Raw genomic sequence first — 27,120 nt, 5'->3', positions numbered from 1 at the left:
GGTGGAAAATAAAGCATCACGGTTGGGAGGGCAGAAAGTAGTACAGCTAATTTTGTACTGAGAATTTGCAATAAGCGAGGAAGAAGAAAGGGACCATTGTTATGTAGCTACACTTTAAGACACTCAAGGTATCTGGGTGTTGATGAGACCAGGACTAAAATAGGAAGTAGTTATAATAAGAATTAGTCACAATCATCCAAATCCACAATTGTCTCACTGGTCCCTCTGCTTCTTTCTACAAACAAGCACAAAACAGCACTGCACCTGCCAAGACGCTGCAGCTATAACAACACAATTCACTTTTAAATGGTTAATTAATCAAGTTTTGCATAAAAAAAACTTTTAAAAAGATCTAAAATTCTACTAACATTGCATAAAAAGTACCTAATTAGTACTTTGAGTAGTACTTTTACTGGAGTAGACCGAAAGGATATCTATGCTTAGGTCTTAGAGAGAGTCAGTTATAGCTTGATACCTTCTGAGCAGTGATGGGAAGAATACTTTGAAAATGTAGTTACAGAATAGTGAATACCTGCAGTAAAATGTATTCCGTTACATATTCTGTTACATGGTTCAATCAGAGTGCTGTATTCTGATTACTTCAAATACTTTTACATCGAGTTGCATTTAAATTATAGTGTAAAAACAACAACATAGGATTAAAAACAGCTTTGTCTGTTTCCTCGTTTGTTCTGCGTTTCCTATCACTAATTAGAGAGGGAAAAATCTCACGTGCCTCACCACAAGAGCAGAGTTTTATATTTTTCTCACTAGTTAGTTGCAGTTTGAAGCCTAAATTCTGTCATCAAGTACTGCAATGTATTCTTTTGATTTTAGAAAAGTAATTGCATTCTGAATACTGCCAAATAAAAGCGTAAGTGGACTGGAATACAGTTAGTGAGGATGTGTGTGAGTGTATTCTCAGTGCATGTATTCAGTTACTTCCAGCTTGTGGGGTTAGATTAAAAACAACCTTGAAGCCAGTAACATCCAATACAATGCATGATATATCCACACACCAGGCACCAGTCCTATCTCGTTCCACTGTCTATGCTATGCTAACACAGCTTTTGTCTAAATGTATGCATATTTACTCTAGGTCTGAACACTTGCTCATGCTTGTTAGTGTGTTTGGCTAAATGGGAGTCTGGATGTGGCCCACAGCACTGGGCTGCGCAGCGTGCCGTGCCAACAACAGCTCTGGAAAGCACTGCAGACTGAGCCACAGCTTAGACAACAACAGCACAGAATACTCAACACAAACTCACACACAAGTAGGGCAGCCTCACAGCCTCCTCTTTTCGCCGCCAGTCCTGTCTTCCTCTGTCTCATAACACCAACCTGGACTGGAGCTTTCCAAGTGTGGCAGAGGACACCGACTCATTTGCCTGTTTTACACTCAACGTTTATTATGATGTTGGGTCAGCTGGGTTTTAGAGTGATGAAGCATAGGGCTGGGTGGTACTGACAAATATAAAAAAAAAAATGTATTATTATTATTTATTTATCTATTTTTTATGAATTTAAACATTCATTTATTTATATATTTATGTATTTATTTATTTATTTATTTATTATATTTTAAGGATTTAAGTGGCAGTTCAAGTAGCCACCCATGAAAATATTTGTTGTATTCCGGTAGTAAATCTAAAATTTTCCTAACAAATGCAGGATTATCAGAATACGACTACAACGAGGTATTTAACAAAGTAATTAATGATTGAATATTGCCAGAAATCTAAATAAATCTTCTGTTTGGATCATTAATTTTGCATTTTAATAGAAAGGGAATAATAGTGTTACGAAATAAAATACCTACCCTCTGGCTTTACTATTGAAAAGCGCATGACACATCTGTGAAATCCAGCTTGGTTTAAATTTGTATTCTCTATGTTCGGTCGTTTGAGTCTGTTGTAAAAATAAAATATCACCTTTTTGTGAATTCAAATGAGAAAAGAATGTACCACAATTTATAACATTTCCTAGGCCTTTGACATTTCAAGACAGTAATGTTATTTTATTATTCATAATGTTTTATTTATCAAATTTACCTCTAGACAAATAAAATCCTTTGCAACAGTGTACTGTGCACATCTGACCGCAGTAACACATTCACACACATCCTCATGCACGCCCACACACACATACACACGGATACCCCACGGAAATTCTTCGCAACTAGAAAATATCTGGATAGGAATAAACCAAAAGCCATGTTATAGTGCTGTTACGTCATCAAAACAGACCTGGATTTGTGTTTTGTTTCATTCACACGTGTTTGAGTAACTGTTTATTATTAGTCTGTCTACACTTCAAAGCTCAAAATGCTCTGTTCCACCTTGTGATGTCATGAAGTGGTAGTTTTCAAGTTAACAGCTCTTTTTACCTTTAGTTCAGTAGAGTTTGGCAATTCCAGGACTGAAATTATCTAAATGATTCTAGTGAAGGTCTGAGGAGTTTAAAAACACATAGGAGCACTTCCTGTATTACCACATGATGACATCACAAGGTGGAACAGAGTGTTTTCTGTTTGAGAGAAGAACTCAGCCTAAATATGCAGGGTTTGTGTGTTAAACTTGTGTGAATGAAACAAAACACAACTCCAGGTCTGTTTTTGATGAGGAAAAAACATAATATAAATCAGAAAATAGTGTAATATGGGCCTTTTAAGATTAAATGTTATATTTGTATCCTTAAACTGCTTATTGTTTATCTCCCACCTTTACACAGCAAGTAACAATTCAAAATAAAATAGTACATCTTTTGAATGGTCCTCAAAATGCTGTCTATAAACAAGAAGCTGAAACCCATGAATACATTCTGCTGTAGTTTGTGAGTGAGGTAAACCACATCACACGTGGTCAAAGGGCTCAGCCGGTTACAACAAAAGGGTCTCAGCTGGAAAACAGTTAGACGAGCTCTTAGTTAAAAGCAGAAAAAGCCAAATCACAAATAAATCTGAAGCTATAATTATTTACCACAATGAACGCTTAATAAATAACTGTTTTTCAGATACTTATATATAAAAATACTACTAAAAAATAAAGAGTTATTCCTTTAAAATATTAAAAACACAGAGCCGTTTCAAAGACTGACTCCTGCGCTTGTACCCTACACTGCTTATGCTTATGCCTAAGTATAGATGGTATGAAATGTTGCCTGTGTAAGCATTTAGGTTTGTGCAGATCAGTGGAGAGGGGTGGAGTAATAAAGTGACTGAGATGAAAACTTAATGGCCCCTTCACCTTTATTAATGGAGAGAGGAGTGGATGTGTGTGTGTGTATGTGTATGTGGATGTGTGTATGTGCCAAACTGCCACACCACTGGATCCACGTTGGCACTCAGAACTGGGAGGAAGGGGCTAATTCACTTACTGATGACTGACTAAGGAGCAAAACAACTCTGGATTTTAGTCAAATTAGGTTTAAGCGCAGCACGACACATCCCTGGCTCTGGTCTATAAGACGGCTCAGTGGTTCATTCACACAGCAAATTTACTCCTGCAAAGAATTAAAGAGACATTTTGAAAACAAGCGATTTCAAATGTGGTTTAGCTAATTGATGGAAATGGAGGGTGATTTAATTAATAATATTGTGTATTTATATGCCGCTTTTCAAGGCACTCAAAGATGCTTTACACTCACAAACAATTTCATTTTTCATTCATCACATCTGTGGTGGTAAGCCAAAGCTACGCCAAAGCTGCGCTGGGGTAGACTGACAGAAAAGAGGTTGGCAAATCTGCACCATCAGGCCATCTGACCTCAACCAACACACAAAACACTTTCATTCTAGGCAATGTGGGTGAAGTGTCTTGCCCAAGGACACAACAACAGTCTCCACTAGAGCCATTGCTGCTCCACTGTGGCACCTGCTATTCCGACAGGTCTCCCATCCGAGTACTAACCAGGCCCGGACTTGCTTAGCTTCTTAGATCAGACAAAACTCGTGCATTGACAAACTGCATGAACCCACAGACGTTTATACTGGCTTGATAACATCAGGGCATGTTCTCAATTATATGACAGATGGTTTCCTTGGTATTTCCTCCCAGATCTGGACCGGAGCATCCCTGAGCTCCTGAAAAGTCACAGGGACCAATCTGCAGCATGAGAAAGGTCCAAACATAATGTCACAGAGGTGTTCTATGCCATTCAGAGTTAGGAGGGGGATTTATCAGGATTAGAACAGGAGTCTAAAGTTCAGTTAAAGAGGTAGTATGTCACTTTTTTGGTGTGGAGTTCATCACTTGCTTTGCCAGGAACGTTCCACAGTATGAGACACAAACATCCATCTTTCTAAACACAGATTTGTCCTCTAGTATTTATTTTATTTGTGTAGTTTTTAACAGGTTGTCAGTGGCATCCACCCGCAGCTCCCTGTCATTGCCTGATCTTGAAATATTGATTCAATTTAGCCTGACTCGGCAAAAAACTCACAGAGATACGTTTGGACAGGAAATAGTGACGCTAACAGTGAGGCTGCCAGGTGCTGTTGTGCCTCCCGCCCTGGTTTAGCAGGGACCGAGCGCTTAGCAACGTTGTCAATCAAAACTGTTGCCAATGCAAGCAGAAGCGACCTCAGGGGAAGAAGACGCCTGATTTGTCTCTTATTAATATTCATATCTTGAGTTACAAACACAATAGTGAACCAGGATCATGTAGAGCGGGTCAATACAAACATTTAAAGACCAAAACGACAAGCCTGACAGCAGCATTTACGGAGAGAGGGACGACAGTTTTCTAATGTAGAGGGGCGATGGAGAGTGGATGAAGCCAGAAGTGCGCCCGTGCTCACGTCCTAGCTGGAACGTGGCAACTAGCATTTTGGCTATGTCCATTTATGTATACAGTCTATGGCACAGAGCCGATACATGGGTTCCAACTTCCTGTTTATAGGTGACATTTTGAGGATCATTGAAAAGATAGATTTCATATTTTATTAATTACTATGTCAGCGGTGCTTATTTATCCTCACTTTAAACTCTACAGATAATTCTTAGGAGCAGCAGACTTTTCACAGGGCATTTACAAACAATTGCAAACCATTGTGGCCCTATCACACGTGCGCATGTGTGTGAAAAAAGGATGCCATCTACAGCCTCTAATTTCAAACACGTCACCACTTATCAATATTATCCTTTCAAATGCTAATTGTGCTCCATGCATAAATCATAACTTCAGTTGTTGCTGCAATGGTGTAGCAGGCTTTATATGGAGGAATATTCAAAATTAACTCTTAACAAGCTTTATATATATATATATATATATATATATATATATATATATATATATATATACATTTTTAGTTTATTTTTAAGTATATTTTTTAAATTATTTTAAACTATTTATCTATTATCTTGTTTTATTGCATGTACCATTTTCCTTCTGTTCTTTAACTGTGCGGTGCAAAACTGAAATTTCCCCACTGTGGGACTAATAAAGGCATATCTTATCTTATAATCACATAAATGAGGAAAGTGTCAACATAACAACATGGAATTGTGAATAGAATGAGTAATTATCATAGACTGATATGGAGTAACACTTTTGTTTTTTTTATAGCAATAAGCAACAACTTCCTGGCCTTGTAGTAGTGACAGTTGGTGGGTATAGATTAAAAATGGAAGGCAAAGAATACACAAAATTGACACATATCAAAAGCACTGGTGGAAAGAGTAGTGAAAATTTGTCCTCAAATAAAAGTACAGTTGCATGGTTACAAAATGTACTCAATTACAGTAAATTAAGGTTGTCAAATGTATAGAATGTCAGATGCAAACTGATACCAAAACCAATATTGAAGGTAGATACTCATTTAAGCAAGTGTAGATACAGAAAAAATACATACATATACATATACATATATACATATACATATATATATATATATATACATATATACATATACATATATATATATATATATATATATATACATATACATATATATATATATATATACATATATATATATATATATATATATATATATATATATATACATATACATATATATATATATATATATACATATACATATACATATATATATATATATATATATACATATATATATATATATATATATATATATATATACATATATACATATATATATATATATATATATACATCACAATATTGTTTAAAAAAGCTTTTAAATTATCATTTGGGCATCAACATTGGTATTGAACATTGATTCTATACTTTAGTATAAGAGTAGAGTTTGAAATTGGGCCAAAGTAATCCGAAGGTTGCCGGTTCAGCGTAAACATCATTTGTAGAGCAGTCAGATCCACTGACCCACAGGTTGGCGGTGTGATTCCAGCTCCCACAGATGATGCTGTTGTTGTGTCCTTGGGCAAGACACTTAACCCACCTGGCCCCCAGTGTCTGCATACCCTGGTGTATGAGTGTGTGTGTGTGAATGGGTGAGTGGTTCCTTGATGTAAAGTGCATTGAGTGCCTTGAAGGTGGAAAAGTGCTATGTAAAAATGTCATGATTTACCAATTTGAGCCTTGTGATAACACTAATAAGTCTTTGACCTACAACAATAAGGTTACTATCAACAGAATAGACATGATTTCTTCCTTAGCCTTTAGTATTTAGAGTTACTGTTTACTTGTATGTGCAACGGTCAGACACAAGCTCAAACAGAGTTCAATTAAAGCGCGACATGGCAAATTGAAACTGGCGCTGGTGGGGAGCCACGATCACTAAAAAGCTGCCAACTCTCTGCCACTTTAACGGCTTTGATGTGTGTCGAGAGTGCTGTGCTGCAGATGCCTCTCTGTATGCTACACCCTCACATCAATGAATCAGCTCCTGAGTCAAATCAACATCACAAAATCCACCCAAAAACCCAAAAAGGAAGGCGTCAAAATCAGAGGGGAATCTTGTAGCACTTTAGCGTGTCATGTGTGGGGCGTGCAGCGTGAATGAGCCTAGAAAAGATTTATCATACGGTGAGCTACAGCCATTTGTCACAACAAGCTCCAGTATCAGCTTTGCTCTAGTCATTTACACATGTTTACTAATGATTCATGAAGGTGAACACTAGTGGATTCTGTAAGGTTCTCATACTCCTTACGCCATGGAAACATATCTGGATTTTAGACTATTTAGGTACAAGATGCAACTTTTCAACTGGAGGGTCCACCACCTGCTTGACACTATGGAAATGTTTGTTTTGTCTTAAATGTTCCACAGTAAACTCCAAAGACCAAGGAAAGGAAACAATCAAGTGACACTAACAGGTCAAGTTACAAGTCAGATCTGTGGAAAGGTGACCCTGCTTACAGTAAGAATGAAAAGAATATTTGAACCATAAAAACACGATAGAGAGAAAGGTTTAATGCCATACTGCGGAACATAACATGCAAAGCAATAGCTCATCCATGGACACAATCATGTAGCAGATCATCCACCAGAAAAGTTGCATAATGTATCTTTAGAGCCTAAAAGCCAGGTATGTTTCCCAGGTGTAAGTAGTATGTGATGAAACATACACAAACAAAAACAGGCAAGTGAATGAGAAATAACTCAACGTCTATCAATAAAAACAAAACAAGGACTAAATACAGACTGAAGCCAGACAGTCAAAACCAGCACTAAAAGGAAAGATGCATCAGAGTTGAGACAGTGGACTGCATAACTACTATGGCCAGTGACTCAAACAAATCCACAAGGCCTGGGATTGAAACCTGAGACCTTCTTGTTGTGAGGTGAGGTGCCAACTACTCTGCCAAATGCACCTTATAGAGCCTGGCCTCCTCAGCAAGACCTGAAGTGCATAAACAAGTCTTCATAAGGAGGTCAACAACAATAAACAGAAGTGACACCACCAATAGATGTTCATATTCTTAAAGTGGGGCTCATACACTGCAGTTTAGATCTAAAACATCCAAACACATGTGCTTAGGTCTGTATATTCTGTATATTCTGTCCTCAAGCCTTAAGGTTAATGGACACTGGGTTTGAGGAGGAATGAGACTGGATTTTTCTGTAAAAATCTAGTCTTTTATAGTATTTACTGTGCTTTTAACTCATAAAAGCACAATCAATATGCCAACCCCATTTCCGTTGCTTATGGTACCTTGCACTTTACGCACACAGAATAAACTATATAAATGCTGTGGGGTCAGTACCTGCCAGGAGCTGGAGGGGATCTCTGCGAATTTTCCCAATCCTCCAAAGGTGTAGCATCTGTACATGTGATCCAGGGACTCTGAGCAGTGCCACAGCAGCCCAAAGCTCACAGAGTCCTTGTTACTGTGGCCGTGGTGCTGAGGGTGGTGGTTGTTCCTCAGCTGCTCCTTCACTATCCACGCGGGTGAGATGAAGCTGAAACTGCACACCGCGACAAGAGCAGAGGACAGGAGCACCCAAAAACAGCCCACGCAGCTAAACATGGTCGCGTGGGGCAAAAAACCGACCCCAAAACCCACTTCTTCTTCTTCTTCGTCTTCTTCTTTCTTCTCCCGGCTGAGGAGTGGATGCATTTGGAGTTCACACCTTCACCACCTGAACTTCAGCCCGTGGCCAAGAGTGAGAGCGCATTCCTCCGTGGGTCCACATTGGAGTCCAAAACATGTGCAGAGGGAACACAGTAAAACCGCACCGAGCCGTGCTGAGAAATGACAGCTTTAAGTCATCCGCGCCTTCACACGAGCTGTGATAAGGCCAAATCTGACACATACGCCTAAGAAATTAGTCACACCCAAAAGTGGATGCGCAGTTGTCATAGCAATACGTGCGTCCGAGCGCTTTGAGAGTAGCGCCGCTCCTCCAGTAGAAGTCGAGTGGCGCGTGTCCCGTTGCTCCTCAGACTCAGCTCCAGTGCGCACTGTGAGCACTGACTGCACTTTGCCTCCACAATTAGAGCGGCTCAGCCTCGGCCCCGCAAGTTACACACAATCACACACTATTCCGCTGCGGACTTTCATAATAAAAGCGCAGTGAGGGGTAGAATAATTGCGCAGAACGTTGTAAAATGATTAAATATCTCATCACATGGATGCGCCCCTTTGCGGATAAACACCAAGTAAACTGCGTGGTTATTTACGTCAAAGTAAAGCAAATCACTGCACAAAAGCAAAACATGCGTTTCCGGTTCTCTGTAAACTCCGTAAATTGACATTCATCCTTCACCTCGTATAGCGCCTTACATTTTTAATGAACATTACATCGTATTTGGTCTGTCACACACGCACATAATTAGATGACTTTGTGCACTGGGGCGTGCTTTCTCCATACAGCCCACTTTAGAGAAAACGTGCAGACGCAATCTTTGTTGGTAGTAAAATAAAGATAATTCTAATACGTGTAAAATAATTTGGAATAATTCCATGGACATAACCACATATCAAAAGTTTATATTCTCCTTGTCTTGTTTTGCATCCATTGTTTTGGCCAGTATTTGTCTTGTGTTTGACTCCTGCATGTGAAAATAGACAACACTGCCTCCCTTTGGCCAAGCAAAGAGCTGCGCGTCTAAGCAGTGGCAACTTGTCAATAAAAACATTTTTGTATTTAACATATATGTATTTAAATCATACACATTTTAAATATATTATAGATTAAGTACACATACATGTCAGAAAACATTAGTGGTACATAGTACCAAAGGTTTTTGTTCTGGTTTCACATCATTATAAGGCTTTGATAAAAGACACCTTCAGTGACTGTAGTTTCCCAGTCATCAATCAGGTTTGTTTCAATGGGGTTTAGACAAAGACTGTCACTGTATCACTAAAGGAGACCAACAGAGTTATTGGGGGTAAACCAGAAATGTACATACATCTTTAGAACATTTAGGACACAAAACTTGTTTTCAATTGTCAATTACAATTAGAGCACTTAGTTCAATAGGGAGTATTTCTTCAATGCTCTGTGAAAGTGTTCAATGGCCAGCCCGGCCAGCATCTGATTATCTTCATCGTTTCATTATTGTCCAGATTGCAGCACGGCCAAAAGAGTACGCCTCACATAACTAGTTCAGGGGAAGGCTGAGGGGAGGCAGGTGCATATTCAAAAACTGTACAGCAACTGTATCTGCTCCAGGAGCGGCGTGGCTGCGTCATCTAAAAACGGAATGGTTATAAAAAGCTGCGGATGCGACGCTACTGCAACATCCTCCAGTCCGACTCCAGTTAGTTAACATGGCTACAGTACAGCGAGGGTCCTAGCTCTGCTGGCTCTATGTTTAGTCCATCATGAAGGTGACTCCTGTGATCACATTCACATGTACCTTTATCGTGTTCAAGAGTTTCTTCATGACTCAAAGCTGCACACAGTACTATCAGAGACTGAGCAAGGTTAAAGAGATAAAATGCCTTTTTAATTTGGGAGTGATGCAGCTGTGAGCAGATGTGGAGTTTCTTTCTGGTTTTTGGAGTGACTTTGGCTCTTCATTGGAGGTCATAGCTGAAAACAGATACAAGAAAATATGTATTTTCTTATATTACTCCATTAACAAGAATAGCTTATTAGTTAGAGCTTGTTAGCCAGCCACTCAGCCCTACACCCATATAATAGTACCTTAAATCAGCTAATATATCCTTAATATTGAAATTATTTCATTAAATCAACCTCATCTATAATCATTAAACAGCTGCAAATTGGCTAATACTTCAAACAATATATATATTCAAGTTAATTCAGTTTTTCAACATGTGTGGTATTAAATTGTATTAACCTGCAGTGTCTTTTGTTACACGATGAAAAACAGGTTGACTGGCTATACCTTTGTGGACTTGACAGGGCTGTCATGGTTACTCTGATGTACAACATCGTTGACAATCATCTTGGCAATTTTCCAAGCCATCTCCTCCTGGGCCTTAAAAGCAGCAATCACAAAGAGAAAACCTTTCATTCTTCTACCAACAAACTGGTGTCAGTTTACTCAATGTCAGTGAAGTTAACCATCATCTCACCTCATCAGAGTTGCCTTGAACCCACTTCTTCATGGCTTGAGAAAATATTGACCCTGAGCAGAAAACACAAAAATGAACATCAGAGTCACAGATTTTACTTACAAAGTCACGTTGTTTAATGAATACAAGTTCACACTGGTTAAGATACATGTTTATGGATTTTCTTCTGCTTTTGAGATCTAATGTGTTAAACTCTTTAAACGATACCATTGAAAAACTCATCACCTTTGGGCTTTTGGTAAACTAAAAGAAAATAATCTTTTTTTAAATATGAAGAAATGTGGATGTTCATTTAGCAACAGCTCTCTATTGACCCAGGCCTGGAAATGGCACAATAAGAGCCCTTTCCCTTTGTGGCTGTCATTACTCCTATTCTACCTCTAAACCTCTAAACAGCCTGCAGCACTCTCATAGACAGCGCTTTCCTATCACAGACCTTCAGATTTAATATCAGTGGAGAAAAAGTTCTTAAATATTTTAGTAGGCTCTGAGCTGTTATTGGAGTGAAGGAAGCCACTACATGAGATTTATATTCCACAGAGTTAGAGCTTTTTCACTGCATGTGGAATGAGACGATATTGCAGTTTGAGGGTTCAGACAGGCAGAATAATGAGTATAGTATTGATACTGTGTAGCTGATATCATCAACATTCCCTGGGGGTGTGATGCTAACTGTAGGCACTGCTATGTCTGATTCTCAGTTACTCAAATTAGACTTTAATCTGGGCTTTGTTGTAACACAATCTGACCATAACAAAGTAACTTAGATGGAACTACAACAGGTGAGCTGATTTGTGCCGCTAAAAAGTCCCTCTAAAATAAAATTATAGTCACAAGTTAGTGAGCATCAGTCACTTTTTAGCTTTTTTGTTGAAAATAAAACACCTAAACGGGACCATGAATACTGGTAATGATCAGAGGCTCCTGACACATCAGCCAGTCTTTGCTAATGTGTGCATTGTGTCACCATGGTAACAGCTGTGCATTCCGCCATAGACATGCAAGAGGTACACCCCCTGTGTGATGTCACCGCAAGGAATCAGTATGACAGGGTGAAAAAATAGTGCGCTTATTGTACCTTTGGATTTCTTCACATCTGGTTCAGGTTCGGCCTCTCTGATGAACTGACCGAGCTCGTTCACTTTCCCAAATGTCATCTTTCTAAAGAAGCACAAGAACAAAGAAGAGAAGAGGAATGGACTTGTGCCTCAGGGCTGTGCTTAGTATGTGTAGACACTGTTTGTATGGTTAGAATATTCTATAACAGCTATTTAAAACTATGCCAGAACAGCACTTTGTCACTCACTATACTACCCATCTGTCTATTCAGCTGCTGGTTATCAGGTTACGGATCACCACTCACTTTGATAAATACAAGTACACACTGGTTAAAAAGTGTTGGGACAAGTTTATGTTTGACGGTTTTCTCAAAGCAGTCCTCATATTCATATTGTCTCTCATTATAGTTCATTTATCTACTCAGCTGCTGGTTATTACATACATTACGGGTCACCACTCACTGTTGACAAGCTTCTACTGTAGAGATAACTGCTCTCAGAAACACAGAAGTTTGAATGTATTTATGAAGGACAATCCACATAAACAATAATTGACCTTGATGTTTTTGACAGTTAATAAAAACATTGCTTGATTGCAGAGTCTCTGGAGAGGTTAAAATATCAGGCAGTCTTTTTGTACATATGGCTTCTCAGATCACAACCAATACAAAACCCAACTCATAAATTAATAATTGTAATCTGTTATCTTTCTACTATACAAACATGACATATGTAGCACACTGTTAAACTGGATACATACCCAGCATAAGGCCTCTGATACAGTGTCTCAGGGTCCAGGCTGGCAGCGTCCACCGTTATAGCCTCATCAAAGTTTTTCAGGATCTTTATTGCTGCCTTCTTAGCACCGTGCTGAAAAAATACAGAAACACAACATGTTATGCCATGGCTAATAGCAAAATTGCCAAAGTGCATATGACATGTACAAAAGTAAAAGTAGCAGTGATTTCTAAACGGAAAACCTTAACCTGGCAACAACATTGAATTCCATCCAAAATGCAGGGACAGGAGCATATTTATCAGGAAGTTTAACTAAATCTAAATCTATATCTATATATCTATATATCTGTATATCTATATATCTGTATATCTATATATCTGTATATCTATATATCTGTATATCTATATATCTGTATATCTATATATATATATCTATATCTATATATATATATATATATATATATATATATATATATATATATATATATATATATATATATATATATATATATATATATATATATATATATATATATAGAGAGAGAGAGAGAGAGAGATAGATATATATATAGATATAGATATATATATATATATACAGATATATATAGATATAGATATATATATAGATATAGATATATATAGATAAATAGATATATATATATATATATAGATATAGATATATATGATATATATATAGATATATATATATAGATATATATATAGATATATATATAGATATATATATATAGATATATATATATAGATATATATAGATATATATAGATATAGATATAGATATAGTGAGAGCTCAATGAAAGTACTTCATAAGCTCACTGTTAAAACACAGAAAAATACAAAACAAAAACAAATCAAGTAACTACACAAGTCCATTAAAAACAGGTGCAGGTGTGATTATAAATAAAATAGATGTTGTTAAAAATAGATGTTGTCATTTATTTTTATTATTTTTTATTAGTCTAATCATCAACTATTGTGCGATTTGGACTTGTTGGCCCTTGATAACATTATGGTTGATGGGTAAACAGCTCATATCTGCTCGTGTCCACCCAGGAAGTGAAGTGAATTCAGTGTACATTGAAGGGTATGTCAAGTAATAAAGTTTTTTAGGTGCATTACATATACATATATAGTTTTTTTATACTGAATTCATATATCCTTTGAGTATTGTATCCTTTTGAAGGTTGTTTAACAAGCACTATTTTATAAAAGTTAATAAAAGTTAGTAAAAGTTTTATAAAAGTTTGAGCACGGGTTTGATATACTAACACTGAAATTATTCATTAATGTTGTATCCTTTTGAAGTATGCCTAACAAACACTATATTCTAACACTGAAACTATTCACTCATTATAACGGTCCTACTTTAAAGGCAACATTGTGAGATGTGAATTGTGGGAGACAGTTGGTGCTTTGTAGAAACTCCTTTACAGAGATAAGGCGGCCGGAGCGGACTCAAGGCCGAAAAACAGACCGGTGCAGCTCGGAGAGGTGAACGAGGCTGGAAGGAGGGATCAAGGCGTCTACCTGCTCAACATAATATTTGCATATTCATGTTGCATGTTACATTTTTATTCTTTGGGGCCAGGGAAAGGCAGACAGACCGCCTGCTGCACATACATGGGATAGATCATTTGACCCCGGGTACTGTATTAGATTGTAACTGTCAGGGAAATAAACTTTTGAGATTTGACCTGATCAAATCCAGTTGTCATTTTGATAGAACACGCCCAACAACATGTAATAAGATGTAACAGTTGTAAATGTCAGGGGAGTGAGGGCGCCCCCTGTAGGGTAAGAGCATGAGGTCTGAGTTTGGGTCACCTGAGTCTGGGAGCTCTCATTGGCATTTGAACTGGATCGCTCGCTGTCGGCTGCTCCGCTTTGACCCGAAGAGCCCACATTAACAAACTCATCTGCCCGCACAGAGTTGATGAGGTCGCTCAGGTATTTGTAGTAAAGGTTACTGGAGAGGAAGCCTGGCATGTAGACCTGGACAGTGAAACTTGTGCTTAGACAAAACAATAGGATGCTCATTATTTTGTGTTGCCTAACATTTGCTGCTGACCTTTTTGTGAGTTAAACATTGTTCCCTTTCAATTACATTGAGTTAAGGCCACCGCATTTGTCAGTACAGTAATAGGCCAATTTATCAGGAATTTGACTTGTAAACCTTTTAGAAGATCAAAGTTTAAGAGGAGCAGTCATGCAGGTAATAACACAAAATACCAATTAACAAAGTTCTATAAAATACCATTTTAAAACACTCCACACTTTCCTGGTGAAGTCAATGAAACTTTTCTACTAAACATTAAACATTAAACTGATCAGCCATAACATTAGGGCTACCACACATCACAGCATTTCTGATCTGTCTTTCATCAGTTGATCTTTCTGGGATCAAATTGGATAGATGGTCATCACGGCAGCTCAGAACACACGATAATAAGTTCCATATTGGAAATGCAGTGGATTTTCATTCATCAGCCCTTTCTCAACCAATTACTGAGGGAATGATGTTCCTTCTGACCAATGAGATGTCCATAAAGTATCTTTACAATTTTAAAATATAATTGCAAAGACAATTGATAAGATATATTAATTAGATTTGTTCTATTGTACTCAGTGGTTATAAAAGTTTTAATCACATTGTATTTTTGTATGGCAGGCATCCTGTTGATTAAAGAGGCATCCTTTTGAATGAACCCCAAAGAAGTGGCTACTCCTCAAGAGAAGGCATAATGTGTATCATGGTTTATTGAGACAAAATCGGATATGCAGACACATACTACAGAACAAAGTATGACAAATCCACTATCACATCTGTCAATTCATGCATGGCACAAGAAATTTATGAACAGGAACACTGTTAGATAGAGAAGTGGGCAACCAAGAACAACTGAGGAACAGCTTTTTATGGGGCTATGTTAAAGATATCATGTATCGAATAAAGATACAGGACATTACTGAACTAAAGCAAAAGATGCAACAGATGCAACTTCAACCACTGATGAGGCTATTCTAGTGAACATGGCAAGAAATCCAGTCCCGTCTTGATGTGCTTCATGCCACTAAAGGTGTATTGAGGTAAAAAAACAAACAACAACTTTGGAAACCACTGAGTACAACAGAACATGTCTGATTAAAATATTTTAATTATCATTTAATTATTTTCAATTCCCTTTGTATTTTTATTGTAAAGGGCACCCTGTATAATAAAAGTCGAAGAATGATTGCCATAGCGACCTACAGTAATAGAACTCATGTAGAAAATAAGGAGAGCACATGTTGTAACAATTTTCTTTAAATTCACTGCTGATTTGTCTTTTTTGTATTTGTGCTTCATCTAATGTCCATGTTCAACTATACTAGTGTGAAAAAATCTATATTCAGTAATGCATAAATAATAATATTATTAATGTCATCTTTATTTTCATAATTCAGTGGAAACAGGTCCTGGCCGACACAGCCGATACAGCCTGACACAGCATTACTGAGACTTCAAAACTACCATTGTATTATCAATTTAAGGCCTTTAATCTATTACATTTCTGGCCCTGCTTCCAGTCACAATATGACCTTCACTGCTGCCAGAGCAACTATTCCAGATTCCACTAGTTTTATTTATATCTCATTGTCTCTGACTAATAAGCCCCACCCACTCACTGATGCATTAATTAATCTATACTTTGTTATTCAATGCACTTATGTGAGGTGCATATACAGACCTTTTCCATAGTAGTCCAGGCTTGTCTGAGTGGAGTGGTGAAGCAGTCAGGTAGAGGCCCTCCCTCTCTGCATATGTTAGACTCAATCTCCATTCGCACTGAGTCATCAAAGCCGAGTGGGTTTGTGGCCTGGAGTGAGAAATACCTGTCGGACAAAAACATGTAATTATTTGTATTTGTATAGTAATTTATCAAGAGCATTTTTGTATTTGCTGAAGTCATACTTGTCGTAGAGAATCATGGCGTCATTCTGAGCCTCCTGACCATCGTACTGGCCCTTCTTAGCAGCCAGCTGGTTTTGGAAGTTGTCTGCAGCCAGCCAGAACTGCAGCACATTCATGGCCTCTTCCTTTTCCATATACTGTAATTAGAAAAGATTTTAAAGGTAGGTTGGTGAAGTTCTAACAATGCATTTGTATTTTAAAAAAAACATTAATTGCATAGTAATTAACATTTACTCCAAGAAATGCAGTTTTACAACATTTGTGTTTTATGTAATTAATTATAGTCACAAATAGATTGACAAATGAAACTACTCTGCAGTTCCTCTGTATATACCGTACTATATTATGTTTTGAGTTCTGTGCTTATATAGGGTATACAGTATAATCTGAAAAGTTGAAAGTGAATAGCTACAGAAAAGAAAAGACAACATATTATGGCTGAAAGAATTAGCTTTTTCTAGTATTGCAATTAGATTTGCAATGCGTGTTTAAATAGTACATTTCTGCTTAGAGTGCACATTGTAATCAACTCCAGGAGGATTAACATTTGAGAAAAGACTAAAATATGAACTGATAAACTAGAGGTCTAAACTCAAAGGTTTCTATAATTTGTTCTTTGCAGAGGACTTTCTATTGTCTAAATTACAGCAGCCTTTACAAGTTGATAACAGAGCCAACTCAAATTGCAATTTTGTCTAAAACATATGATGCAGTAAATATCCCAGGGCTCACTTACCTCTGAGAAGTAGAAAAGCGCTGACTCACAGAATAAGATGTCAGCCAGAAACACAGAGCCACTCGTCAACACCTCAATCTGATATTTACAGAAATGGTGGCTCCACAGGAACTCACTAAAGTGCCTGTAATGAAAGGACAAAGGCAAAGTCAGTGTGAACCTTAAGAGATAAAATTACAAAAGACAACTCCAATCTGAATGCCAAAAGGACTTTGGCTATTAACTGCACTATGTAACTTTTCTTTCCTAGTGAAGGCTCAGTCACCTGCTTGAGTCAGTGAAGATGTTATTGCTTTGCATGGCATGTTCAACAGTATGGCATTAAACATCACCCAGCTAACTTAAAAGGTCAGATCTGAGAAGAGCCGACACCACTCACAGTAAGTGTTTTTCAAAGGGTAATAAAAACGTGTAATTATCACAACAGATCAAGCTAATGCCATATTGTGGAACATTTCAGGCAAAGCAATAACATCTATATGAGGACAAATTACTCACTGTTGCTCCATAATGTTGAAGACAACAGACTGTGCAATGACAAAACTGTTGGGATCAACCAGGCCATCTTCACCACATATTTTAGCTATAAATGGGAAGAAAAACATACTTTAAAGTATTATTCAAAACAACATACTATTTCAAGGTAATGTCACAGTTACTGACCAACAATGTCGTTTCTAACTTGTTCAGTGATGGGGATGGGTCGTGCAGCATCAGGAGAGACGTACTTAGTAAAGATTGTAACAGCATCTTTTTCTATACCTGAAAATGCACACATGAGCAGTTTAGGAATCATGTGACATGACTATGAGCCTTGTGCTGAGAAAGGTTTTATTTAATGTAACCACTACATACTCTCTCTAATCACACAAATAACAACAGTAGAAGTTACTAAAATCTTAATATCAGGATTACACGAAAAGATTTTTTGAAAAACTACAGATAGTAGTTCTCATTCTGTGTTTAAGTCAATGAAAGACTGAAAGCCTACTTTTCATGAGTTTGTCAGAGAGGTCCCGTAGTGTGCTGGAGGCCTGGCCCTTGAATGGAGTGCCTGTTTTGGAGATGTTTTTGCTGGGTGTTTCAGCTCGAGGGGTGCCTGGTCTCACCCCTGTGTCTGAGCTGGAGGAGCCTCTTCGCTCCCACTGCTCCGTGAGGCTGTCGCTGCTGTTCTGGTGTGTTAGTATGTTAGCGTGCACCAGTTCTGAGGGGTCAGAGGACTCTGGAGAGGTGGGGACAGGCTCAGCTAAAGAGCTGTGTTTAACAGAGTTCAGACTGTGAGCGCGGACCTGCGACCAGCTGGTGGAGCGGAAACTCTCCGCCTCCTGCCAGAACCGGACCAGGTGATCCGCTCCTCGGAGCTCCATGAACCGAGTGTAGTGCGGCATCGCCACATTGTCCCGAAGAACCTGGTCCACGGTCTTTGACAGACGAGAGCGGGTCTCCTGTGGCTGGTAGTTCACACTGGAATGACCTTCAAAAAACACAAATGATACTAAATTAAAAATGAATGAATGAATGAATGAATGAATATTGTTTATTTGAGCATAATAATAAAATAAAAAAAATTCATTAAATTAAAAATAATATTCTACCTCTCATGATACCTAGCTGCCTGCTTTTTATATAAAATTATCTTGGCATAACATGCAAAGCAATTCTGACTTTTGGAAGTTCACCTTAGGAATATATTTTCAGCTTCCACGTTTACAGCCTCCTTTGAAATGATGACTTTGAAATATGCAATTTCACAGATGGTTTCACCCAGACAAACTTTGTGAATGATTCTTAAACTGCAGCTGCGCATCCTTTGAGGTTTAGATTAAGTCTTGAGGTGAACGTGCTTTTTATTTTCTTCTGGATATTTTCTCTTCCCACTCACCCAGCAGTCCAGTGTCCACTTTCTGTCGGCACAGTCTATTCTCGACATACAGAAAGGATTCTTACCAACAATTCCATACTACCTGAAATAATGAATATGACTGATCTTATCATTTAAATTGAATCTGTATAGACTAGGCTATTAAATGTAGGTTAATATTATCATTTGCTAAATGTCTACCAACCTCTCTCCTTATTTCACACTGTCTAATAAAGCTATGAGGACAAAAGAAATCTTTAAAATGATAGGCTCAATGAAACATTTTTCTAAAGCTCTTGAGTTGAACCAGTCAACAGATATTTTTTAAACTTATTGGTGTGTTTTATCCAGACCAGATGCACAGTGTTATTTGGTTTAGGTTTGTTGGGTAGGCTGCAGCACAGGTTCCTCCACATTTGACTCACCCGCTATTCTCTGAACAACTTGTCTGGGCAGTTCAAACTATTTCAATGAATGACAAATCTACTGCATCCATTGAGCATGAGTATGAAATCTAATTATAGTGCACTGTTGATGAAAACAGCAGAGTTTTCTATTGTGAATGTTCTTTGACTAAATGTTTGATTACTTGTAAGCAAGCAGTCCCAGCACCTCAGGATTAATTAACAAGTGTTTCCCACTTGCATAAGACATGTGGTGCACAGTTGTGATGTAAGACGTCTGAAGGAAAATCTCCACAAACCCACAACCGTTTACAGCAAAGCCCGCAAGTTTTTGTCATTTAATATCACATGGAAATAAAACATGACACGTTATTCATGGGTTGAAAAGTTGGGACGGTTGGCATAGCAATTGGCAATTCAAAACAAAATAATATCTTTTGAATTGTCAACCATCCTCAAAAGGGCAGCATATAACAGGAAGCTAAAGCCCATGAATATCTCCTTTAGGTTTTTCAGATATTTTAGGGTATTTTCTGATTCCTTTCACTTTCCGCCTACTGTCACAGAAGACTCAAGTCTGCTCCAAGAAACTGTAGCCACATAGAGGTGTGGCAAATATTGAAACACTAATAATGACAGAAAAATTATTTGGAATGAGGAAGGACTATAAAGTGGGATTGCCTGATTTTTAAAACGTGAAAGGAGGAAGTAGATATTTAAATTAAAATCAAACTTATTCCTATCTCACAAATACTTTGGCATGTTGTTCATATTCATAATATATCTTTTGTCCAGTAGCACAGTTTTAGACCAGCTTTTTCAAACCAGAAAGGGAAGTCACAGCCAATCAGCATTAATCTATTCTTTACAACTGAGATATAAAATGTCCCCATAGAATTATAAGGTTCTATCTGCATACTGGGCAGTTCTGAGATACTGAGGTTTAAAGTTCTGATCCCTCATAGAACACAATGGAATCGGGAAATGGGTTTTTTCTCCTATAAACCTAAAAAAATTACAAAATCTTTAAGTGTATTCCCATATAGGTTTAGGTATTCAGGAACAAGAATATATGAATAAGTAAATTTCAAGAAAACACCACATAGAACCTTGTCATTCTAAGGGGACAAAATGCAGCAATTTATTTTAAAACTGTAGCCATGTACCAAGATCTCCAAAGTGCGCCGCCTCCATGTGGCTGGGCTGTTTCTTGAGGATGGCGGTGCGTCCCCGGGCAAACGAGTCCATGTTTGCAGAGATGGCATTGATGGCCACATGGCTGGGTCCTGCCACGTCATGGAGGGTATTGTGGTTTTTCAGTCCCAGAGAAGGAGAGTGTGGACTGACTGGTGCTATAGGCAGGCAAGAAATATATGCAAATTAGGGTTATATGACAGGAAAACATTGCCATTTTTCAATATTGCAGTTTATTTGATGCTTGACATTTGACTTATTTGATACTGGTGTAGTAGTTCATCAAATATAAAGTGTATTTTTTCAGAACAGTGGTTCCCAACTTTTTTTGTGTAATCTCTGGCCAACACTCTGAATATTTAGATAAATAAATGTTGTTATTTTGTCATTATATTTCTGGTATATTTTCATGTAACTGTAATGACCTGCTCATTGGTTTCTCCAAAAGAGCTGTAAGACAGCTGCAGTACATCCAGAACACTGGTGCTCAGGTCCTGACTAGAACCAGGAAGTACAAGGCCATAAGTCCTGTGCTCAGGTCTCTGCAATGACTCCTATGGCTCAAAGAATAGACTTTAAAGCAGCTCTGCTTGTGTGCAAGTTTCCCTATGGTCTAGCACCAAAGTACATCTCTGACATATGAACCATCTCACACTCTGAGGACTTCAGGGACCGGCCTCTGCTGGTGCCCAGACTCAGGACTAAATATGGAGACTCAACGCGTCAGTTTTGTGTAGCTAAAACCTGGAACAGTCTTCCTAAAGATGTGAGACAGGCCTCTACTTTGACAATGTTTAAATCCATGCTCAAAATGGTTCTGTTTAGCTGCATATGACTGAAAGGTGTTTATTCTGCACTGTTCCCTTTTAATGTTAATTTTACGATGATTACTTGTGACTATGTTTTGATTTGTTTGTATTGCGATTTTAATGTCTTTCTTATTCTGTAAAGTACTTTGAATTATTTGTGTACAAATTGTGCTATACAAATAAACTTGCCTTTGCCTTTTCATGATACCAATGTCAACCATTTTCCAATGAGAAAACATTCTTAAGGATATTCAATTTGTTGCTAATGTTATATTCTAACAGTAGTCAGTTTCACCTCTTTTTAAAATCTGAAATCATTCCAACTACATCCAGCTACATGCCCACATACCCCTGTTTGGAAAACACTGAGCTAGAGAACACACAACCAAAATTCTGGGACTTGTGTGACTTTACATGTCACATTTCAGACAGATACTACTTCAGTTTTGATTTAAAATATTGACTTGACAGGGACCTGCACTACAACTAACTAGACTTATTACGGCTAGACTTATAACTATATATTACGGCTATATTGTTTCCACTAATTCATAACGATTTTGGACAGCGAAAAAACTGGAATCATGCCATGATCTTGTTGCTTAGAGAGTGACTGATATGAAAAGCTCTTTTGAGTGCAGATTTTGAAAGAGCTCCCAGTGTGTAGAGGCCTCAGGGTGAGAGAAAAAACGTCTTCTACATTTATTTGACTACGCCTTGTTTGTTTTTTTTAGTAGCTCGAGGTCATAATTTTGGATCATGTGACAAAGTAGATTAATACAACAATTAAGATTATATATTATAAGATTATAAGAATATGTAAATACTCACCTCTGTTCACTTTAGCATCTGTCACTTTCTCTGGTTCTTTGGTTTTGGCTGAAAAGAAAGATGAGAGCATCATTGTAAAAATAAACAATGGTATGATGAATCACAAAATACAATAAAGGGTGGGACCAAGGGGTTTGAGATGCAGAGAGGAGCTGTATGTAGTTACACAATGACATCATAAGGACATAGATACTATTGTCCTTGGAGGAAAATTCCAACATCATCTATGTTCATGTTGTCACAGTTGCAGGTTACGGAGGTGTTAATACAGTTATAATTTGTTGCAGTGGATGAAAAGTAATGATTCATCGGAAGTAACTAGTCAACAGTTAAAATAATTGTAATCATATGCCAAAACACATGCCCAAAGATGTTTTATAACAAAGACAGTGCTAAAATTAAATCAAAGTGTCAAAAAAGAAAGTATTTCAGAGTTTTAACAATAATATACTTTAATCATAAATTTTCTCTATCATGAGGCCTGAAAATCTCAAAGTACAAAAGAAATAACTGTTTTACTAGTTGCCTAATCAAAAAATAATTGCCGATTAGTCGATTACTAAAATAATCATAAGTTGCATAGTTGTGTGAATCTAGTTACATGGAAATCATACAATGCCAATACATGACATAACTCCATCATACATACTTTAATAACATGAAAAGCCTGTCTTTTGACTGGAAATTTGATACTATCTACACAAGAATGCACATGTTTCCTGTCGTTTAGTCTCCCTATAGCCGTGTGTTGGACTGTAGCTGTTTCCTCATTTGGGAGTCCTGCTGTGTCAGCTGCTTCAAACACAAGCTCTACAAAAGGAAGGCCACACATTGCTCTATATTGCCTCCAAGAGTAAAAACCTTTACTTTGACAGTAGTCCCTAGGATGACCAACTCAAATAGGAGAAAAAAAATGGACAAGTTCTTGAGTGTGGTGGAACATAGAGGGCATTTAAACTCAAATGTACTAACAACATAGGATTTTTAGTTTTAGGGATTGGAATAGCAATAGGTGCCTGTCATACTATTGCAAACGATTTCATCATTTGATCCTGAATGAAAATTTTAGATCAGTGTAATAAAATAGGATAGAAAACAGACCTACGTGTTTAGGTGCAACAAAAGAATATCCAGTAAATCACAGTTTGTGCTAGCTCTGATGCTCATCCATTCATTCAACTTAAGACCAAACAAAGTGGCATCTCTTTATATAAGCTACACAATCTAAATAGCTGTTAAACTGGCTTATTACTTTGCCATTTAAGCGGTGCCAATGTCTGGATTTCAATCTCTGCTAAGTGAGATGTGAGCAGTGCGAGGCCAGGGCTAAGCTAACAGTCTCTTAGCAGCAGCAGTGGAAACAGCGGCAGACTTTACTTAAACACTACAGTGGCCTTGTTGAGTTTGCAGTAATCTGGATGGCTTTATTTACATGCTATCTAAGGACAAACCCGCCTTTGACGCTGCAGCCTTGTCCCATAGAGCTGCCTTACCTTTCCTCTTGAAAAACGACATGACGGAAGGCGCTCAGACTCGGGGATTTTTCTCAGCTCAGTGAAAGCATGACCTAAAACCACCGGAGTCTTCATTCAACTGCATCTGTCCCCAAACTCCAGCCCCGATCATGGGTTGGTACTTCAGCCCCGTCAGTGCTGTCAAATATGATTTTTCTCTGAATCCAAACCCAGCTCCGCGGCCATATTGTCAATAAACGCCTTACTTCCGGAACAGTGCGGCAGTAGCATTGTGGGAAATGGTGTGTGAAGAGGGCTGTGGCCACAAGAGGGCGCAGTTTGAATGCAGTGTGAGTGTGATCTGAGAAATCCAGAGATAGATTTATGAGCACAGATGCATTATATATCCAATAATATACAGTATTGGCAAAAGTATTATACATAAATGTAAACGTGATAATAAAAAACTTGCATTGAATGATCCACACTGTAATGCATTAAACGTTGCCATCTTTATGGAAACAAGAAAGTGGTGCCATCGGACCAAGACATTACAAGTCAGATCTGTAGAAAGGAGACCCCGCTCATAGTTACCAGTTGATATATCCATAATTGAATAAAGTCATATTACATAAGTTTAATATTGTACTGTGGAACATTCCAGGAAAAGTAGTAATATCTCCATGGTGACTGATGCCGTACCAGAAAAGTTACACCTCTAATATTTTGTTAGCAGCAGTTTAAAGGTATAAACAATGCTAGATCTTTTATTTATCTTAACACATATTTTTTCCCTCCCATGGGAAGAAAAAATACATGTTGTTGTCATTTGTTGTAATAGTGTAATAAGTGTAAAAATCAGCCTGCCTGATTTAATATTTGTTTGTAGATAAATAAAAAACATATACTCCACATATATTGAAGTTTTAGTTTAAAAATCAATGCACTTTATTATCAAATGTGAAAATGTATGTTTCTATATTGATACAGAATCTATTTTTTTAAAGAAATTAACACTGCATATACTGATTTAGGTAATGAAATGTAGGTACAAACAGGTACTGTTTGTTATCTTAATCCCGTCCAACCGCATGTGTCGCCTTTGGTCTGTCGATGCGGTACACATATTCTGCAGGCATGAAGTACCCCACATACTCCACAATGTCTGGGGTGGTGTCAATGTAGTAATGACCTCCTTCTCCATGATGGCTGAAAATGTGAGTGTGCTCAATTCTCAAGTCTAAACCCTGCAAACAGAGTCAACAACCTCTTACAATACAATAAACAATACACTATGCACTGGTATGAGATGTAGCAGATGTTTCTTTACTTACTGGGTCTTTAGACACAAGCACCGACTGGCAGATGAGAGGAGCACTGACTTCAAAGTGCTTAAGCCAGTTGTTGACTTCATCATTAGTGTTAAGTGGGCAGGCTGAGAATTCTCTTGGCTACAAATATAGACAGTGGCATCTTTTTTATTTTATTAACTATTTTCTTTAGTTAAGTAAGAGTGTAGTTATGATAAAGTTATAGATGTGTGTACCATAATGTGGATTTTAGCTTTCCCTTTTTGTATGACAAATGTTCCTCCAAGAGCCAGGCTTTTGTCAGGATAGTGGTTTTCAAGAGTCTTTCTTAATGCGGACACAAAGCTTTGGTCTCCTGTTCTCTTCTTGGCCCGCACCTCTATGACCTGTAGGATGAGACACAGGCAGAGCTAAGTCCCCCGTAGACCAGTCTTTTCTTTGTTAATGTTTATTATTCCTATGGTTTAAAGTTCAGCTATGGTATCATTATTTGAGAGTTTATATGTAACCAACTACACAAGTACAAAGCCACAGTTAATAATGACTTGCATATTCCAGTCTCAGAAAAAGGTGTTTCCATTAAATAATATTTACCTTCCCAGGTTTCCCCTCACAAGCATACAGGTTGGCCATTAGACCAAAGAGGCAGTCAGAGAATCTGTCGCTATACTTTTCTTGAAGGCACTTGCCATCAGCTGGATTGATACATGAGAAGTAGCTGCCATTAACTGCAGGTCTCCCCTCTGCCGCGGTCAGGACGACTGGCATAAACTGTGGGATATAATAAAAGTATTAATAATAATATCTTGTATTTATTGAGTACCTTTCGAAATGCTCAAGGTCGCCTTACCACAAGAAACAAGTACAAAAAAATAAACATTTTAGCTGTTTGTTAATATGCAAAACAAGTTAGTAATGACTTTTTACCTCAGCATTTATTCCAACGACTCTGGAAGCAACAGCCCCCGCACCAAGAAAAAATCCTCCAGGGAGCTCCACTTCTTTTGAAATAACATTCATGTCATATTCCTGTAACAATGCAAGTATGTATATTATATTAGACTTTATTCACAAACATTCTCTTTGACTGACTTTGTTTCAGTAAACAAACCTTTTCCGTTTTAGCTAAAGGGACCAGGTAAGGCACACCACCAACATCTGTGATGCGAGGATTTCCACATAAACCTGAAGAAACACACATTTATACAAGACATATGTCTACCAAAGTAGCATAAGTGTCATATATTGCCAGCTATAACTACTTGCTTAAACAGGCTACTCAACATTAATTGTAATTCATCATTTTAGGCCTTGGCATAGGCTTACCCTTGGCAGGAAAGAGGAAGGGCTCCTTGGTCAGATCTGGACATTCAACAGCACTGACATGGACTTCAGCAAAGTTAGTTTGCAGTCCTGTTTGCAACACTGTAAAGGTCAATAAAACACAGAATTACTTCATCTGCAAATAGACAATGTGAAGAGACTAAGCATAGACATAAATGACAGTCTTACCAGCACTAAGTTCTTCTAAGGCTGGAACGTGCAGCTGAATTTTCTCAGTGGTGCTCATGTCTGCCATACCTCACTGCAGTTTGTGTTGGAATAAAAAGTGCGAGTCGGCTGTGCAGGAACAATTCGTTTAAACGTCAATGCACAGTTCACAGAGTCATGCACGGATCTAGAAGGTAGACAAAGGCTAAACGTGATCAAGATAGTAAAGTTCTTTCACGAAATATGGAACACTGGCTTGACCGGGTTGTAACTGCAATTTCTATGGATTCTACACAGAATTATGTGACACTATAGCATATGATCTA

The 27,120-nt window shown here is 37.8% G+C and overlaps 3 protein-coding genes across 3 annotated transcripts in view; all 3 read right to left on the bottom strand.

Moving 5' to 3' along the window:
• Positions 1-8,857, bottom strand: part of LOC117381053 (LHFPL tetraspan subfamily member 7 protein) — a 133,674-nt gene extending 124,817 nt beyond the window's left edge. Inside the window, exon 1 of the mRNA XM_033977895.2 lies at positions 8,152-8,857. Within this exon, the coding sequence (XP_033833786.1) occupies positions 8,152-8,505 (354 nt within the window). The 5' untranslated portion in view covers positions 8,506-8,857. The remainder of the gene's footprint in view (positions 1-8,151) is intronic.
• Positions 8,858-9,243: 386 nt separating this feature from the next.
• akap10 (A kinase (PRKA) anchor protein 10) lies at positions 9,244-24,291 on the bottom strand. The gene is made up of 15 exons (XM_033977875.2): positions 24,033-24,291; positions 22,540-22,587; positions 20,872-21,057; positions 18,432-18,914; positions 18,104-18,202; positions 17,939-18,023; positions 17,441-17,564; positions 16,705-16,841; positions 16,481-16,625; positions 14,577-14,744; positions 12,757-12,866; positions 12,017-12,099; positions 10,939-10,991; positions 10,749-10,841; positions 9,244-10,429 (listed from the first exon to the last, which is right to left on the bottom strand). Exons 1-15 carry the CDS (start codon positions 24,052-24,054, stop codon positions 10,424-10,426), a joined length of 1,842 nt encoding a protein of 613 aa, XP_033833766.1. The 5' UTR covers positions 24,055-24,291; the 3' UTR covers positions 9,244-10,423.
• A 758-nt stretch (positions 24,292-25,049) lies between these two features.
• Positions 25,050-26,984, bottom strand: c14h11orf54 (chromosome 14 C11orf54 homolog). The gene is made up of 8 exons (XM_033977890.2): positions 26,816-26,984; positions 26,630-26,728; positions 26,415-26,488; positions 26,231-26,332; positions 25,898-26,074; positions 25,540-25,689; positions 25,328-25,444; positions 25,050-25,240 (listed from the first exon to the last, which is right to left on the bottom strand). Exons 1-8 carry the CDS (start codon positions 26,880-26,882, stop codon positions 25,067-25,069), a joined length of 960 nt encoding a protein of 319 aa, XP_033833781.1. The 5' UTR covers positions 26,883-26,984; the 3' UTR covers positions 25,050-25,066.
• Between the last annotated feature and the right edge of the window lie 136 nt (positions 26,985-27,120).

Source organism: Periophthalmus magnuspinnatus, chromosome 14 (genome assembly GCF_009829125.3).
Source record: "Periophthalmus magnuspinnatus isolate fPerMag1 chromosome 14, fPerMag1.2.pri, whole genome shotgun sequence".
In the NCBI taxonomy this organism is placed as follows: domain Eukaryota; kingdom Metazoa; phylum Chordata; class Actinopteri; order Gobiiformes; family Gobiidae; genus Periophthalmus; species Periophthalmus magnuspinnatus.
This window is presented reverse-complemented; position numbering and strand designations above follow the sequence as displayed.

Excerpts from the sequence above, each read along its gene's own strand:
- c14h11orf54 (XM_033977890.2), bottom strand. The coding sequence starts at position 26,882 with ATGGCAGACATGAGCACCACTGAGAAAATTCAGCTGCACGTTCCAGCC. Across the intron at positions 25,445-25,539 it reads AAGCTAAAATCCACATTATG|CCAAGAGAATTCTCAGCCTG; the intron begins GTACACACATCT and ends CTATATTTGTAG. Across the intron at positions 25,241-25,327 it reads TGCTTGTGTCTAAAGACCCA|GGTTTAGACTTGAGAATTGA; the intron begins GTAAGTAAAGAA and ends CTCTGTTTGCAG.
- akap10 (XM_033977875.2), bottom strand. The coding sequence starts at position 24,054 with ATGTCGTTTTTCAAGAGGAAAG. Across the intron at positions 18,203-18,431 it reads CTCTGACAAACTCATGAAAA|GTATAGAAAAAGATGCTGTT; the intron begins GTAGGCTTTCAG and ends GTGCATTTTCAG. Across the intron at positions 16,842-17,440 it reads CGCTTTTCTACTTCTCAGAG|TATATGGAAAAGGAAGAGGC; the intron begins GTAAGTGAGCCC and ends TTCTAATTACAG.